Raw genomic sequence first — 18,766 nt, forward strand, 5'->3', positions numbered from 1 at the left:
CATTGAATTTAATTTATACCACTTAAGAAGGATGACGTAACAATCTCAGCGGAAGATGGCTATAAATATCAGACTTGATGTCTGTGATCACTGTCTGCAAATCTCTACTGTGCTGTATGTCATTGGTTCCCAACCTTTTTTCTTAAGGAACCTCTGTTTTTTTGATACGATTGACCATGATATCCTAATCAATCATTTTGAAAAGTTGGTTTTTCTGACTTTGTGTTAAACTGTATCCAAACATACATCAAAGGGAGAAAGTTTTATGTCAGTCTTGAAGATCACGTGTCTGAAGAACAAGATAATTGCTTTGGTCGATTATTATTCTCATTATCGGTTATGCGGATGACACACAACTGTACATCTCCGCTGAACCAAATGATGCTGCAGATATGAACTCCATTACTACATTTCTTCTGGCAATAAATAAATGGATGAGCAATTATATTATTTACCACTGAAGACCACCCTCTCTTCAGCTTGCAGGGTTTCATCCTTTAATTTCACCAATTTCTCGCTGAAAATGACACTCAACCCCTGACACTTGATCATTTTTGCATGAGCTCATTGGTTGTTTTAACTACATACTTTTGTAATGCAGGACAAGGATACGTAGCTGCTTTCTACACCAGCTTAGCAGAGAGTGAGGGCTCTGTGAATACGGCTCCTATTCACGTCTACACCTTAGATTATCTTTTTATTCCTTTTTCTAAATAAATACAGATAAACTTCTAAAATAATGCTTAAATTCAGTTGTTTTTGGCACAGAAATGATTTAAATGCTGAGACACAGAGTACAAACTTTTGACTAGTACTGTTTATGAAAAAATATAAAAAAATCTTACACCTCTTAAAATCAAGAAGGCCTCACAACGCAACAGTGGAGCTTTGGGTACATTTTCTGTCTGTGACAGAAAATCAGATGAATCCTTATTTAGACAGAACTGATTAAAATTCAACAATGTGATGATAAGGCACAATGTTATTATGTTCTTAGTTTTACTGACCATTAACTCCAATAGACGTCTTGTATGAACAGTATGCAGGGCTGGGAATGGAAATAACCCAGTAAACACATTGTTCTCACCAGTCAGAATTTAAAAGAAGAGAAAAGATGTTTACTGTTAGTGGCAGGAAAACCACAACACTGATGTTTACAACCGATCTGTATATCATCGGTTACATAGAAGAACAGCAGAACATGTCGAGTCCACTTGTTGGGAAGTGAAATCTCTTCAAGTGTGATCGTCACACACACGTCATTTCACAAACTGTTTGAACAAAGACTCTGTTGACCACCATAACTGAGATATTATGGCTGTTTAATCTGTGTTTGTTGATCTGAACTGAAGTCCTGCTTCCAAATGAACTCGGGGCAGTACTGGTCGTCATGGTTACAGCTGAAGGAGCAGGTGTAGACAGCCAGAGTCCCCCAGTCAATACTGGCTCCTGTGGAGTCCACACATAGACTGTTCAATAGCTGGGGCATCACCTAGACACACACACACACACACACACACACACACACACACACACACACAGAGTTATTACATGTGTTGGGTTCCAGCAGACGCACAAACTACTCTACAACTGGACTGTTTCCTGTGTGGAGAGAGAGAAACATTTATATATGATCCAACACTCTCGGTCATTCAAAGAAGAAACTTTATCAAGAGGGCAAGTTTACATCTATTCACTGGGACTTTAGGGGCTTGTTGATACTTGTTGAGGCACTACTATGATTTATTTTTATATAGGTCATTACACTGTATTATCACATAAAAGATTAATGATCTGAGACATTTTCTTCTGCTTGAGGCTGCAAGCTCTGATGTTTTCTGATCACTTTTTCTTCAATGAACTGTAAATAATCCTCTTGTCTTGTCCTTCCATACAAGACCAACAGTGCTCCTCATTAATTATCCAGGACCAATAACTGGATTCACATGTGAATTGTAACAAGCTGGCAGAAATATCCCATTGCATTAACACAGGCAAGGTGACACTGATGGAGAAGGTTCCTTCTTCCTCAAGACCTAAATCTTGAAGATTTCTGAGCATTTCCACTGCAGAAAGAGTGGCTCTTGTTCCAGTAAGCTGTCACCATTGCTAACGCCATGGTGGTTGTAAAGCCATGTGTTTATTACTGAGGAATGCTCACATATACTTATGTTACCAGTCAGCTTTTAAACTGAAGGGAAATGTGGGCTGATTTGTAAAATGTGCTGGTTCTCCTTCACCATCAGTGTCAAAAAGACTAAAGAGACAGGATTAAACAAAGGTTTTGGTGCAATTTTTAAACAGCATGTTAACCTTAATTTACAGATTGTTGAACATAGTGAAACAATTCTGTCCATGAAGAACATAAATTAACCAGCACGCACACAACGTCATATACTTGGCACACAACAGCGCAACTGCACTGAGAACGAAAGTCAAACAGTGAGAAGGTGAACAAGAGGAGGGGAAGTTGGGAAGGAGAAGAAAAGGCAAAAAAAAGAAGTGCAGATCATTGAGCGTCAAAACAACAAACCTGAAACTCAAAAGTCCTCTTGGCGCCACAGGTGCATGCTGGGATGTCCTGATCTAAAGGGATGTGCTGGGAGGAGACCCACAAGGGAGAGCCCCCCCGACTGTAACGCACCACCTAAACATGACACAGCAATGTGAGATGGACACAGAGAAAAAAAAAACATCTGTGTGGGTTTTTTCTAACTTTACATCACCAGTGTGAGAAAAGACTTTGAGATCTCGATTACGTCCATTCAAGTCGTTTATATGTTTTTTTTTACCTGATGTGGCTCTGGAGCGATCTTCTTTTTAAACCTCTGGACGACTTTGTTGTCTTCAGTCTCATGCATAGCCATCTCCTCCAGATCTGTCTCTGCCAAGGCTTTAAAAATGGAAGAGAAATATTATTTTTCATACTGATGAACCTGCAAGTTTCGTAGTTGTCAAAATAGCACTAAAAAACATATTTTTCTGCTTCATACAGTCAAAAACTTTATATGGCCAGTGTGTCAGACATAAAGTAAAGCTTACTTTCTGCTAAGGAGGGACAATCTTCACTCCTCTGAGCAACAGCCGTCTCCTCTTCTCCTTCAGCCTCCTCCTCCTCTTCCTCTTCCTCAGGCTCAGTGACCAGCTCACACTCAGTGAAGATGTAGGGAGAAACTGTGACAACAGATGCTTCTATACATAGACAGAGACAGACAAAACTAACATTTCAGTGGAAATAATGATTATTTAAGAAAGAAAAGACAAACTCTCAAATACCACCAGTTGAACTGTTACTAAAGCAACACACACACACTCACCTGGGATACAACACTCCTTCTTGTGTGTGTTTTTCCAGTGGAGGGTCTGGTGGTGTTTTCCACAGTAGGTTACAGCATGACAGCGGGAGCAGGCTTTGTTGCCGGGGCAACCACAAACCCAGCACAGTTTAACTCCAGAGATGGGCAGCACACTCTGGTCTTGATCGAGATCACTGGGGGGTTCATCCTCTGAAGAGAAAAAAAAAAAACATTAAAAGAAAAGAGAGTAAGTCTAAATCTCTAAGTTTGCTATAACTGGTGTTTTGTGACCCACAGACTGAGTCAAAATAATGAAAATTCATTCTAAAATACCAATAACATGCAACCAACAGGTTTTGGTAGTTTATCAGGTGTATCAGAGTTTTGTAGATATAGCACTGACTGTACTTCTTAATAAAATGGTTCAGTGATGTATTCTTCTTGATCCTCACAAATGTATTAACCAACACTTTGAGTTTGGCCAGCAAACAGTGGAACAAGAAATACATCAAAACCAAAGCCAAACTACTGTTAAATTAAGTAAAAACAGACAAATAAGATTATATAAATCACAAAATGTCCCCTACAAATAAAACAAACAATCCAGTTTCAACAGTTCAACAATTATTTGGTAAATTTAATCTGTCCTTTCATATTATATCAATGTTTATATATTCAATTAATGGTGATAAATGACACCACTCAGCTCAACTTTATTTATATATCACTTTACACACAACACAGTTGACCCAAAGTGCTTCACAGCACAGTTGATCATCATCTAACAGTGACTACTGTGAACTTAACCAGGCTATATCATGTCTGTTCAGACATGACTAACATCTACATCTTGAATAGTTGATAGTATGAGGTGATAAAGAATCAGACTCTGAAGTACATCCTGGTAAATGCACAAACCTGGTGGTGGGTCGTAGGGGTAGAACTCATTCCTTCTAGGTAGCTGACTTCTGAAAACTGATCAAGAAGACAGAATCTGTTAGAGAACTTGATAAAAAAAAGTATTTGGTCTTTCAATAAAAATCAAGCAAACGATCCAAAAAACAGCTGAGAGCTGACTGAGGATGTTGAGTGAGATGTGAAAATGAGAACATGAGGTACCTTTCATACAGCGGCTGTCGTTGTGTGTGTAGCACTCAGGAGTTTTACAGCAGAACAGAAACAACGTTCTGTGGAAACTTCTGTCCTGACCAGAAATGGGAGCGTACACCTGCAGCAGAGATGGAGACGGTCACTTCTGTACATCTCTCCTGTATATGTGACATCCACAGCATGATTGTCTCTTCTGGAGGAGAGATCTCTGCTCTGAATATGGTCTGGTCCAAAGGCAGACTGCTTTAGGTAGTGAACTTCACTGTGGAGCCTTAATGAATAAGTCTGGGTTTGGTTTATGGAAGTTGTGTAAAGTGTAACAGTTTTGGCTGTCATAAAAGTGAGTAGAGAAGTATTTTCATTTAGGGTTTATCTCATATTTAAATCCCAACCTCAGATGTTCCTTTGATGTTTAAAGTCAATATCAGACATTAACATCTGTCTTCCTAAACAGGAAGTCAGAGCATTATAATCTTATAAAATTCACTTAACATCAAAGCCAATGTACATGTAGGGTTTCTCAACTGTTTCTCAATTTGTAGTGAAACCTAAAGTGACATTATTCACTGTCTGTGGAGCAGCTCCATGGTCTGTCTGCAGTTCAATATAATGACTAATTAAATCAGAGCTCCACTGGATCACAAAGAATCATTATTTATGGTGGATGATCCCCTTCAAGTGTGTCAAGAGCCCGCTGTCTCCCTCCCTCCTCCGGGACACTAACCTGCAGCAGAAAGGCCAGAGGCAGGCGGCATATCTCACACTCCAGCCCGGACAGGGAGGGCAGGCCTCGCTGGCAGAGCCACGCCGGCTTCCCCCCGACTTTACTGGGGAACTGCGGTGAGCGAAGCCGCCACGGCTCCGCTTCCTCCAGGAAACCCAGAACTACCTCTGCTGAGGACATGACTGTGTCTCCGGACAAAAGCGACTGTCTGTCAGGTAAAATAATAAACAGTAACAGTCCGAAAAACAAAACACATGCAGCTTGGGTACAGTCCGATAATCCTTCCGCGGGGAAACACAAACCAACCGGTGAAGCGTTCCGCACCTCAAGCTCTCACTGTAGATGTATTTTGGTTTACATTATAAAGGCCTGTCTTAATAGCTAAGATTTGTTGGGAAACATAGTGCTCATCTCGACTCAAACTTTGAGACTCGTCACATAAAATTTCATTTTGTGAGATAAAGAAAGGTCATTTTTATTCATTTGCCCATCTGTCCACTAGATGTCGCAAACGCACTGGAAGATATCAAATGTCAAAACTTTTACACAAGTAACTTAAAGTACAATTTTGAGTAACGTGTACTTTAAAAAAAAAAAAAAAAATTCACTATGCTACTTGTTCTCCACTACATTTGTCACTGAAAACATGTGATAGGTTTACAATATAATATAATATAATATAATATAATATAATATAATATAATATAATATAATATAATATAATATAATATAATATAATATAATATAAGCATTACTATTTTTATCTTTTTATTCTAATAATTTGGTATGTCTGCTGATTTGTAGAAAAAGTGAGAGAATTTTTTTTAGAAAATCAAGATACCAAACAAAAGTGCAGAAGCATTGTGTGAATGAAATAAAACCAAAATCAGAGAATAATTATGAAAAATAAGGAAAACGGTCCATGTACAATGTGTTCAACTCATTTGATAACAGGATAAATAAATATACAATGCATTATTGTGTTTTATTGTGTTTAAACGGAAATCCACGCGCTTTTCTCGTTTTCGTCCTCAAATCAGCAAAGCTCATTCAATTGTATGTCTCCAGTACCCTACAATGATGGAAATGCATTGGCTTTTTGTCCAGAGTTTTTAGAGTTTGTTTGTATAAGGACTCAAGAGGTTTTATGGCTGTTTCTCCAGCCTGACTCCAACATCTGATGCAATAAGACATATGGGAAAGAATCATAGTATGCATAAATATCTTGGCTGCGTTCAAAGAGAGACATTTTCTAATATGTCTAAAATTTGCTAAGTTGTACTTTATGGTTTTAAACGTTTTTTAAATGAGTTTCTTAAAGTTCAAATTTGGATCCAGTGTCATACCAAGATATTTAAAATCAATGTGTCATGTCAATTTTTTCACCTTTGATGAAAATATCAGCATTAGGAGGTTGTACCATAGTCTTAGAGAAAAACATACCCTTTGTCTTGTTTATATTTAGACTCAGACATGATTGATCAAGCCAATGTGTGATCCTTTCCACTGCAATTGTTAGCTTAGCAGCAGCTAACTCAGCTGTTTTTGCATGTGTGTACACAACGGTGTCATCTGCATACATTTGTAGTTCTGTATCATGACACTGTTGAGGGAGATCATTAATATATAGGCTAAATAATAGGGGACCTAACACTGACCCTTGTGGAATACCCATTGTGCACTTCATGTTACTGGACAGTGTGTCACCAACTTTAACACATTGTATCCTATTTGATAAATATGAAGACATCCATGCCAGTGCTCTAGATGAGAAGTTAAATTTAGAGAGTTTCGATATAAAACATCATGATTGACTGTATCGAATGCTTTACGCAGATCTAAAAATACAGCACCAACTACTCCTCCTTTGTCAAGTCTTGATTTAATTTGCTCTATTAAGTGCGAGGTAGCAGTTTTGGTGGAATGATTTGCTCTAAAGCCAAATTGAATACAATGTAGACCAAAATTGCTTGGACTAAAAAATGTTGTAAGTTGTTTAATTACATTTTAATCAGCATCCTTTGAGAGTACTGGCAGCATACTTATTGGTCTGTAGTTACTGGCTTAAGGGTGGTCTCCAGATTTAATAAAAGGCATGACAATGGCACATTTCCAGTCATCAGGAAAGGAGCTGTGTTTAAAAGACAAGTTAATTAAATGAGCAATAGGGAGAGTTAAAATATCTTTGTGTGATTGACAAACCTGGTGTCATATTGGAAAATATCTCTACTTTTGGAGCTTTTTAAGGAGCTGCTGATTTTGTTTACTTGTAACTCATTAGTCTCTACCACCTTGAAAACCTGGTCTGTAGCATCCATAGGAACAATATCCAGTTTCTTTTTCGTATTTTTTTTTTTCCTAAATCATATACAGACTCAAGAAAAAAATTATCAAAGACAGAAGCAACAGTAAAATGATCTTCAATTAACTTTCCCTGTACTTTGAGTTTAAAATCACCTAAAAATTTTGGGTCCCTCCTTGTGAGATTATCAATGTTTTTCCAGATCAATTTAATGTTGCCTTTTGCCAAAATATTGAGATAAAAACAAGATTTAGCCTCTCTTAGCTCTTGGATAACTTTGTTCCTTAAACCTTTATTAATCAGCATGTCAGTGTCTCTTCTAGTTTTAATTGCCTTCCTGCAGCATCTCTAGATTTCATTAGTTTCCACAAATTTTCATTAAACCACAGTAAATTGTTTTTATTTTTAGATTTTATCTGTATCCTCACATTAAATCTTTCCCTCACAGAGTTGATTCTGTTAGTAAAAGTATCACAGCCATAGTCCAGATCATCAGAGGGTGGTACATCATCCCAGTTCAAGCTGTTAATTTCATTGATAAATTCTTCTTGCTTAGCTCTGGGTATGATTTGAAGTATCATTGTCTTAGTTGCTGTGGTCTTAAATCTACTTTTAGTCAGTTATCTTGCACATAGGGTTAGGTTATGATCTGATAAGCCAGTGATTAAATTATGATTCTTAGTTATTCTTTCTGGTTTGTTAGTAAATATCAGATCAATTTGTGTACTGGAGCATTTTGCAATCCTAGTTGGGCCTTTTACTAGTTGGTCTAGTTGGAATTTTCTGTGATCATTTTCAGTTTTTTCCTCTTAGTTTATCCTCCCAGTTCACATTAAAATCACCCAAAAGGAATAATTCACTTTTTCAGGACTTCTGTGAGTTGATCATAGAAAGTGTCATCTACAGAAGGGGGCCTGTAGACACCTCTGATGTTAAAAGACATTTGTTGGGATAACATTATTTTTATCCCAACATTTTTTAACGTGTTACCCGCATTATAAACCACAAGTTCATTTGATATTGTCTCTCACATAAAAAAGCACCCCTCCTCCTCTTCCATCAGGTCTGTCTCTTCTGAAACATTGGTATCCGGGCACCGTGAACACACTCGCAGGAGATGTTTGTTTCAACCATGTTTCAGTCAAACGGAGAAAGTCCAGATTTGAGTCGGACACAAGATGAGTTAGCTGATTGCTCTTTGCAGCAATGCCTCTGATGTTAAAATGTCCACCGACTAGCCCCCCCCGGTTTCAGCTTCGGGTCCTAGAAGACTTTTGCATGATTGACAGTTTGGACGGTTTTGAATAACCTCCTCACTGCAGGTTTTCGACACACAGTGGTGTCAGCAGCAGGTTTTTGTGAGAGAGACACTGGACCTATCAAGGTTTACACAGCCCAGTAGCGAAAGGTTATTCATTGAGACATAATGCCCGGTGTTTTGTCTGTCAGGGGAGAAGCCAGGCTCAGAAAGTTGCTTCTCATTCATCACTGGCACCAGAGGAGTCCCAGACACGGGCACAAATCAGCATCAAAGTTCTTATGATCTGCTGACCATTCCGGAGAGCAGGATCAGCATAAAGAGGAGACCTGCTTTTCTCCGAAATGGAGTGGAAGATGACCGGTCCACTGGATCGGTGATTTGCTCTGGTACCTGGACTCGTCCGTGCCGCAGGACAGAGGAATAGATTGCAAAATACCCCAGTAAGTTATGATGACAGCGTTTCCCTGTTTAGCTGCAGTGGAAGGATCATCTCAAAAGAGGTAATCAAAAGACTGTGATGTTGAACGATACCTAATTGAGATTATTAAATAGCGACCAACCTCTTTAAGAGAGACGTGCATTTACGCACGTGGCACCGCAACGTAACCTATATCTATCTATCGACCTATCTACCTATCAAATACTGGGTACGTCGCGCAAATACCCAGTATTTGCAATCACTGGGTCCAGCGTCCTCCCCTAACCCCCCGACTGGCAAACTGCCTCGAAGCACTGGACAGCCACGAGACTTTACGTCCCTAGGCGCGAGACATATGTCAATCGCTCAGTGCTTCGAGGCAGTTTGCCAGCTGGGAGGTAAGGATCTGCTTTTCCGAATGATTGAAAGCGGTCCTATTTATAAATAGCGATCACCCTCTTTAAGAGAGACGTGCATTTACGCACGTGGCACCGCAACGTAACTTCTATCCATCTATCGACCTATCTATCTACCTATCAAATACTGGGTACGTCGCGCGAATACCCAGTATTTGCATTCATTGGGCCCAGCGTCCTCCCCTAACCCCCCGACTGGCAAACTGCCTCGAAGCACTGGACAGCCACGAGACTTTACGTCCCTAGGCGCGAGACATATGTCAATCGCTCAGTGCTTCGAGGCAGTTTGCCAGCTGGGAGGTAAGGATCGGCTTTTCCGAATGATTGAAACTCGGATGGAAAGTCTTTATGACGTCATTGATGACGTCAAATAACCAGATCTGTCAACTGAGCGCTGATGACACCATCACTCAGGACTCCTCTGTGATGTCACATAGCCGTGAAAGTTATTGGGGCATAGTTGTAATGACAGCACAGATGACGTCACGGCCAACAAAAAATAAACATCTGAAACTGAATTTCATTGATAAATAGAATATTTCTGACAACAGGTGGAGTTAATTCGAACTTGATGAATGCCAATCACAGCAGCTCCTCTCATCAGCAGCAAGCAGTTTTATGAGCCAAGAGTTCAGGAGAAAACTGCTCTTTAAAGACAAAAAATATACACTTCTCTAATATTACTAAACAGCCTGAGCCAGCAAATATTAGTAGACAACAGCCCACATTTATACAGCATCATAAATATGCTCTGGAGGTAAGATTTGAATTGCTGTTGCAGGAGACAGTGAAATTCATATCACCACGTGCAGTGTGCACATTTTTAGTTGACAATTATACAGTTACACTATACAAAATATTAGAGCAGATAATAATTGATGCAGCATAGTGCAGAAATGACAGAGCCTGTCATAGACCATCAGAAACCTGGATAATGTGAGGCTCACTGGGTGCACCTGAACCTCACCAAAGTATTATTATACATTATAGGTGGGCATGTGAAAGGATGTGACAATCACAGCCAATCACATTCTAGTATCAATAACACTGAAACATAGGGTCCAAAAAGCAAGAAAATTAGTAAACCAATGTAATCAAGCTTAATTTCTATTCCAATTGCTGATTTGAAGACGAAAACGGGAATAGCAAGTGGATTTCTGTTTTTTTTTTTTTTTATTTTTTTTTTTTAAAATCACATGAAAAACAGAAAAACAAAATAAGGCATAGTGTATTTGTTTATCCTGTTATCAAACAAGCTGAACACAGCTTTGGACAATAAAGTATATCTTATCTTAAAAATATATTTCCATCGAAACGTAATTTATTTTGCGAATGCACTTTGTATGGGGACGTAGTTTTCAGGAGACAGGTAGGTTGATGCATTTTTCATCATTAGATGAGGCTGTCAACCTGCTGGCAAAGAGGGAGGCAGACACAACGGAAAAAAAATTGACAGCGCAGTAACCAATGAGAAATAACTGATAGGACGCAGTAACCAATCAGAAGCAACTGACAGAGCGCAGTAACCAATCAGGAACAAGCCCGCCCACAGGTGGACTAGCCTATTAAGTTCGTTTTTTCGTTTGCAGTCTCTCTCTCTCTCTCTCTCTCTCACTCTCTCTCTCTCTCTCTCTCTCTCACACACACACACACTCACACACACACACACACACACACACACACACACCGTGATGTCATTTGAAGGGGAGTTTGGGACGGGTCTGGGTCTGGGACAGGCTGTTACAGACGGTTATGTGTTAATTGAATCGCTGCCCTCTCTCTCTTTTTTATATCGGACTCTAATTCATAAATAAGTAACCATGGCGGTGAACACGGACACGGTCTCTGTCTGTTGGGCAGGAGTTTAAACTTTTTGTCATTTAACCATGGAAACTAAAGGAAGTGGACAACAGGAAAGTCAGTTGACAACCCTCCGTGTAGCCTGGCAGATAACGGAAGAATGGACGATGTGAAAACTGGCCCTCACCAGGACTGAATCTCCTCCCCGGGTCTCCTCCAGCTTCATGTCCCCCTCCTCTCCGTGCCAGATGCCTCCGCGGGGAGACGGGGGCTACAAGCCGGCAGCGGTGTCCCCCGCTCCGCCTGTCCCGCCGAGGAGGGTCCGGAGCCGGGACAAGGGCTCTGGCAGGACGCGGCGGTCCGGGGCAGGGTCAGCGGGAGCCGGAGCAGCGGAGAGGCGGGTGAAGTGTGTGCTGGTGGGGGACGGAGCTGTGGGGAAAACCAGCCTGGTGGTCAGCTACACCACCAACGGGTATCCCACTGAGTACGTCCCGACCGCGTTTGACAACTTCTCAGGTAAAAAAAAGGATGAAGAGGATTGTTATGACTGTATTTATCTACAAGTTTCACCGGGTGGCATTCAAGTAAACTGGGATGTTTACAGCTGTTTAACACAGTTGTTTTAATTATTGATTGATTATTGAGTTTATCCATGTCAGATAGGTAGGATGTCAAATTTATACTGTCTTTATAATCTATCTACCCAGTAAAGAAAAACAAACACTAAGCTGTTTCTGTGAAGTTGTAAAATGATCAATAATCAAATCGGAAATGTTAGAAAATCCTTATTGTATTCACTTTTAATTAGTCATCTGTTAGTTGTCTTTATTCTAACAAAAAATGTGATATAGGTCTTAATTGAAAATGTTTTCAGTGGATAAGTACACTATGGCTCATGGTGTGTGTGTGTGTGTGTGTGTGTGTGTGTGTGTGTGTGTGTGTGTGTGTGTGTGTGTGTGTGTGTGTGGTTGTGTGTGTGTGTGTGTAGCGGTGGTATCAGTGGACGGGCAGCCAGTAAAACTACAACTCTGTGACACAGCTGGACAGGTCAGTGATCACACACACTCACACACACAGGAACAATGCCTCTGACAAAGAGAGGAAGGGAGAACAATTTATCTTTCTTTCTTTTTTTAAAGTCTAACTAAGCTTTTTCTATTTGGAAAAAAAAAACTTTTTTTCATTCACAAAACTGATTTGATAACAGACATTTACTATTTTGGGGCATCCTGGTCGTCCGGGGTCGATTCGCCAACCATGACGTTCCCGGTTAAGTCTGGCCGGGGACCTTTGTTGCATCTCTCTCTCCTTGTTTCCTGCCGCCTGCCTACTGTCAGCTATCCAAATAAAACAATTTAGAAATAGCACAAAAATGCTACAAATGCTTTTAAAGTTTTCACAGAAGTAAATTCAAGTTCTGATAATCTTTCCATCTAGATTTGATTGATATAACAGAAGACGGCAGGGAGTCAGTGAAACATTTCATCTCTCTCAGATTCATAGATAGCATGTTTTTACAGTGGATATCTCTGTCGAATTTTGTGTTAGTCTAGGATCTTTTTCCGGGAAACTAGCTGTTGGTGTCTGGTAGGTCTTTCCTAGGAACAATTCTCTGGCACGCAGGAAGTGATGCAATTACGTCTACACCTGCAGTGGCAGCTGTTTGTCTGGAAAAAATAGCTGAAGACCTCTATTGGACGAGTGGCTGGACACAGAGCTGCAAAAACAACTGCAAAACAAACCACGATTATATGTTATATGTACGCATTATAGAAACATACACAATGTAGATCTCTGCTTCTCTCACATATGGACTGAAATCTCATTTTTGATGAGAGTAACAGGCAACTTGTGGGCGTCCTCACATACAGTATTCGGCAGCTCAGTCACAGACAATAGAAAACAGGATATAAAGAAGATTTTACAGAATGCAAAAACAACGGCTAATGCTATAGAAATGTCATTAAAGATCATATTTAGCTATTGGGCAATATGTCAAGTGTTGAGTCTGTGAATATGTGAATGCAAGATATCATAAATAAAGAAGAAATAATAATAATCATCCTCTATATCAGTGTGTTCTCAGATGAATGGGAGGATTACAGAGAGAGGAAGGATGAGAGAGGGAGGAGAAACCAGACATATCTTCATACATTATCGTATATAAATAAACATATCTGTCAGCACCAAAAGATGCAAACACACACACACCAAAAAAGGAAGAGAGTTTGCTTTCAGGCTCCACTGGTGATACTAAATTTGAATCTGTTCCCTTTTTCCTCTACTGCTCAAGTGATCTCTCTTCTTTTTGTCTAAATGCCCTTAAAAGCAATATTGTGTTTTAAAAAAGCTTGTTGTCTTCATCTCTCTCTCTCTCGGTCTCTCTCTCTCTCTCTCCACTTTTCCAGGATGAGTTTGACAAGCTGCGTCCTCTGTGTTACACCAGTGCAGATGTGTTCCTGCTGTGCTTCAGCGTCGTTAGCCCTGCGTCCTTCCAAAACGTTCCTGAGAAGTGGGTCCCAGAGATCCGGAAACACGTCCCCTTTGCTCCGCTGGTCCTGGTCGGGACGCAGTGTGACCTCCGAGAAGATGTCAAGGTGTGGTCAATGTGCTCTGTGTAGCATGTTAACATACATAAATCAGAACTGCTATATTTCTGAGATATTATTATATATACTGTATATTGAGACCTCCAGCTACCTGCAGCCTCTTCAGAGTTGCCAGAAATCAGAGGGTTTGCCATAAGACTCAAAGGAAACTGCTTGACTGTACAACAAAAGAGGAGAGATGTTCTTCCAGCACAAACAGGAGAAAACTTACAGAGTTTCTTTCAGTGTTTGATGTGAAAGAATTTAAGGCCAAATTATACAAACTCTCCCAAAATGTTATTGTGATGAGAAACAGATAAAAAACACATGCATGAATCAACATTAAAGGGGGAGGAGGGATGAACATCAACATCCTCGTACAATGGGAGACTAAATGCTTTATGAGAAATGTCTTAAGTTTGACAAACAAGACAAAATCACTTAAATAGAGGTTACAAGGTCTGAACGGTTATTATACTAATGTATGACATTATTCTGACAACAGGTCTTTTCACAGCAAACATTTTGACTTGTCGCAGCAAGAAAAAAGCACAGGTGTTACTAATAAAATTTAACAATGGCTCAGTTCTATTCAAGTATCAACATACAGTGTAAATCAAACTTAAGTGATGACAGCGAACACAATACCAGGACCCTGAAGCTGAAGCAACTAAATGGAATTCAGCCCTCCTTAAATGTGTTATTTACTATTTATTCTACTTATATTTACTATTTATTATAGAGCTTTTCCTACTGGGACATGATACAATGTCTTATTGTGAAAAAGGTATTTTTAATTACAGTACATTTCCAGTTCAACCTAGTTTATATAGCACTTTAAATACAAGATAGTCAGTCCAAGTAAAAAGTGGAAAAAATGAAAGCCACACTATATAATGTCATATCAGGGTTGTCCGACATCTGTCAGTTCTCAAAGATATTATCAGTGTTTAACATTGTGGAAAATATACAGTTAGCAGTTTTAGAGTAAATGATATTGATGCTCTGAGCTCTCACCACCTCACTGAGCTGGATCTTTCTTACTATGTTGATGTCCAGTACCTCCGTTAAGCTAATACTCACATGTAAATCTTTTGTAATCTGGACAAATTTAACAATTCCAGCTTTTCATGAATTGCAATTAAAAGATTGTTTGTACAAAAATATCAATATTTAAACACTTTTATGACGTTTCATGAGGTTTTTGTTGTGTATATGACTCAGTCCAATGATTGATGCAAGGAAATTTCAGCTGTTAAGAGGTTGAAGCAAATTATAAGATTTTGACTTTGCAGGATTCTGGCCAAATTTCTCAAAAATAACATCATCATCATTTATGATAAAACATCACAGGTGCATCTTTCCTGTGTTTCTTTAACTAATACTTAATTATTTTACTTATTCCAGATAAGTGATCGAAGACAGTAGGTAACAAAGTGTCGTCTCCTCTCTTTAGGTTCTCATTGACCTGGCCAAGTACCGAGAGCGACCTGTGGACCCAGCGGACGCAAGGGACTGTGCGGTAGAGATTGGCGCTGTGGCTTACATGGAGTGCTCTTCCCTGACCCAAAAAAATCTGAAAGAAGTGTTTGACACGGCCATACTGGCCAGCCTGCAGAACCACAGCTCCCATAAGCCCCCAAGAGGGAAACAGAAACGTCGAAAAAAGCAAAGGCAAACACCTGACAAGATGAAGAGTTTATCCAAGTCATGGTGGAAAAGGTACTGCTGTGTGGCCTAAAGCAGACCTGCGATGGGTTTGGGTCTAAGACTCTGATCCTCTGCTGATTTTCTCCTGGTCTTCATTCAGCCTGGACTCTCTCTGGTTTTTCTTAAATGGAGCCTGATGTTGAGCAGGACCTCGACTGGAGTGTGGATGGGAAGCGAAGTAAGACTGTCGTGGATCTAAAATGTTTCAGTTTTTCTTTTTCTTTGGGCAGCGACGTGAGTCTCATCATGGATCAGATTCACCATACTGAGTCCAGCCTGGTTCTGCTCTGGTTCAACCTGCTCTGAAAACACAGCAGCACCGCTGTGTCATAGAATAAACCAGGTTGTTCTTTTTACATTTGGTCCTATTTGTAACCCATTGAACCCACTGCAGGAGGTCACTGTGTCACCCGGAATTAAGCTGGTATTAACTGGGACTTCTTTTGGACTAGCAGAACGATCTCTTCAAGTCATGGTGGAAGTGATAATGTTTTTTTAATGATTAAACTGGTCCACATTTGAACAGGAACAGAAACTTCTCATCTGTGTTTAACACATGAGTTGGATTTGTGTTTAGTCTGCTGTTCTGGTAAAAATCTTCCCTGTTTGTTAGGGATTTATGTAGCCTTGTTACAAAATGTAGCCTAGAAGGGAACTGCACCGTCTACAGACTACACTTGTTGTGACCTAATGAAACTGCATCTAAATTTACTCCTTTTTATAACTTGTTTCTAACTTTAGTTGAGTGTCTAATAGTCACGATTAGAGAGAACTGCTGACTGAAATAGTATAATAACTCTCTGACCAAACTGTGTCTTTATTTACACACCAGGAGAACGCATTTTGAATTTTGCGACCCAAACCAATTTGTTTCATCACCGGACATAAATATAGTCGGAACTTAGTCAACAAAGAGCTCATTTTTCATAAACAGCTAATAATTATATCCTGTCATTTTAGTCTGGATTTGTACTAGATACAGGATTAGATCTGGCGTGATTGTGAGTGTGGTTTTCATCATGTCCTGCCACAGTTTAGCCCAGACTGAAGCCAAGATAAGTTTAATGAGGCTCAGGCTTTGGTTATCCTCATATCAAATCTTGACTGGAACAGTTAATGCCAGTGTCTTTTTCCTCACAAGGATAATACGACACTGTTAAAATGTTCTTACTTTGGCAAAATGTCCAAAATCATTGGAAAATGAAACCTTCGAGCAGTATATGTTGAGCATCCAAGTGATAAAAATCCCAGCATTGTTCTGTTAGAACAAGTTTTCTCAAGAAGACGCAAACTGTATCGAGTCAGTGACCTACTTCAGGTTTTCATTGCTGGTAGTTTATCATCCTCATATGTCTTGTATGAACGGCTACAGTTTATGAGGTATTAATGTGGTTTGGTTAAATATAAATCTTTGTTCTGTGGTGGTGGATTGTTGGCACTTGATCTTAATTGGGAAGGAACATTTTGTTATTTTAATGTTTTGGTTTTTCTTCCCTCTTCATCACAATCATACTGTGTGCTTAAAGTAGTTTAAGATCAACTTATTCCACAAGCCACAACATTCTCAGTAGCCAAGTGACTATTGTTGAGGCTTATTTCCACACGCAACTGAGGACTAAAACAAAGAAAAACAAGGATATTCATGTAAACTGTTCAACCAGGAACATACGTTTGCAGGCACAAGTTGCAACGCTGGCAAAACCTTTACTGGTTTCAGATATTTTTGTGCTTGATGTGTGTTTGATTTATCTTTCCAGACACTTAAACAGCCTTAAGTGTGAGCACTTAACAGAATTAGATCAACCAAAGTGCTCCTTCATTTGTTTAAATTCACAAAATGGACTCTGTTTGTGAAGGTTTGCAAAATGATTTAGAGCAAACCGAAAAACAAACAAAGATGAGGTTTTTTTTTTCTTAGCTTTTCAATGAAATTGTGTATCTAATACTGTGAAATTTGAATTATGTACATATTCAGTGAAATATTTTCTTAGTAGTTATGAACCACATTTGATTCGTCAGGTTTGTTGCTTTGCATTTGTTCCCTTTATCAAAAAATACGATCCTCTGCTTTATTAGAGTGGTAACATTGTTCATTTCTACCACTCTACATCCATACTGCTTTAACACCACAGAGACATCATTGTCCATCCTATATCTACTGCTGCCGCCTCTCAAACAGATTCAGCTTTAAAGCAGAAATAAAGAGGCACACTGAAACACAAAACGTGTGGCTCTCACTCAGCTGCCGCACCTTCCTTTGTACATTGTAGTTACTGAACCAAGAACAAAAACACAATAATTTGTATGTTATTTCTCTACGGTGCCTACATCTGAATGGGTCTTTGTGTCAGAGTCACAGCAGCAGAAGTGAAAAAGGGTGCAACCGGTTTGCAGTCTGTAATGGATTCAAAGCAGCTCTGCCATGGTTTACTGCATGTGCAACATAATTAGTCGTATTGATCCGACATAAACACTAGAGGGATTGTTTCTGGTTATATATATATATATAAAAAAATCAAGAATAACCACGCTAAGGTTAAAGGATGAGGGACATCTGAACTTCGAAAGGAGCTGTAAACCCAGAGCTGACAGGACTCTCAGGATTTGGGTGAAAACTGTCCTCAAGAACTAAAAAAAAACAATTATTTCAAGCGTGTGGTTCAAAGTCAGTTCTCCTCTGGTGTGAAATAGAGCAAGCTGTTGATGTCCCTTCAAATTCAGTGGATTATAATTCATTGAAAGTTTGAACTGTACTGTGAAGTACATTTGGTGGATAAGAAATACTTCTTCTTTTTTTTGTAACTTTTAAGTTTATTCTAGCAAACTAAAAATTAAATAAAGACATTCACAGTTTTGGAATCCATCCTGTGTTTTCTTTAAAGTTAATGCAAACTAAAAGAAACTGCTCTATCATTAAGGAGGGATTGTATAATTATATCAATTAGTTATACACACCCTCTTTAAAATTTTACCATTATGTTTAAAAGTCACCTAAAGCTTGATATTGGCACTAAAATTTGGTTTGTACAAGACCGAACAAACAAAAATGTCCTTGTTTAACACAAACTGATCGTCTGATGTCAGTTTCTACAATAAGACGTAGACTAATATGAGTATTTTGGTGTTTTCTCAGCCAAATCT

The 18,766-nt window shown here is 39.3% G+C and overlaps 2 protein-coding genes across 3 annotated transcripts; one reads left to right on the forward strand and one right to left on the reverse strand.

Annotated features, from left to right (window-relative positions):
• Positions 1–1,305: 1,305 nt before the first annotated feature.
• pdcd2 (programmed cell death 2) lies at positions 1,306–11,602 on the reverse strand. 2 transcript variants are annotated; one of them, XM_042427398.1, is made up of 9 exons: positions 11,515–11,602; positions 5,131–5,338; positions 4,416–4,524; positions 4,215–4,271; positions 3,318–3,506; positions 3,043–3,192; positions 2,793–2,893; positions 2,534–2,647; positions 1,306–1,492 (listed from the first exon to the last, which is right to left on the reverse strand). In XM_042427398.1, exons 2-9 carry the CDS (start codon positions 5,308–5,310, stop codon positions 1,313–1,315), a joined length of 1,080 nt encoding a protein of 359 aa, XP_042283332.1. In that variant the 5' UTR covers positions 5,311–5,338; positions 11,515–11,602; the 3' UTR covers positions 1,306–1,312. The 2 variants fall into 2 exon arrangements, with proteins under 2 accessions (XP_042283332.1, XP_042283403.1); XM_042427469.1 differs by lacking the exon at positions 11,515–11,602 and having other exon boundaries at positions 5,131–5,430.
• On the forward strand, positions 11,155–18,484 carry rhoua (ras homolog family member Ua). Its single transcript, XM_042427597.1, has 4 exons — positions 11,155–11,843; positions 12,316–12,374; positions 13,736–13,924; positions 15,372–18,484. The coding sequence occupies exons 1-4, from the start codon at positions 11,552–11,554 to the stop codon at positions 15,654–15,656; spliced, it is 825 nt and encodes a 274-aa protein (XP_042283531.1). The 5' UTR covers positions 11,155–11,551; the 3' UTR covers positions 15,657–18,484.
• The last annotated feature ends 282 nt before the right edge of the window (positions 18,485–18,766 follow it).

The sequence above is a fragment of the Thunnus maccoyii genome, chromosome 1 (genome assembly GCF_910596095.1).
Source record: "Thunnus maccoyii chromosome 1, fThuMac1.1, whole genome shotgun sequence".
Lineage (NCBI taxonomy): Eukaryota > Metazoa > Chordata > Actinopteri > Scombriformes > Scombridae > Thunnus > Thunnus maccoyii.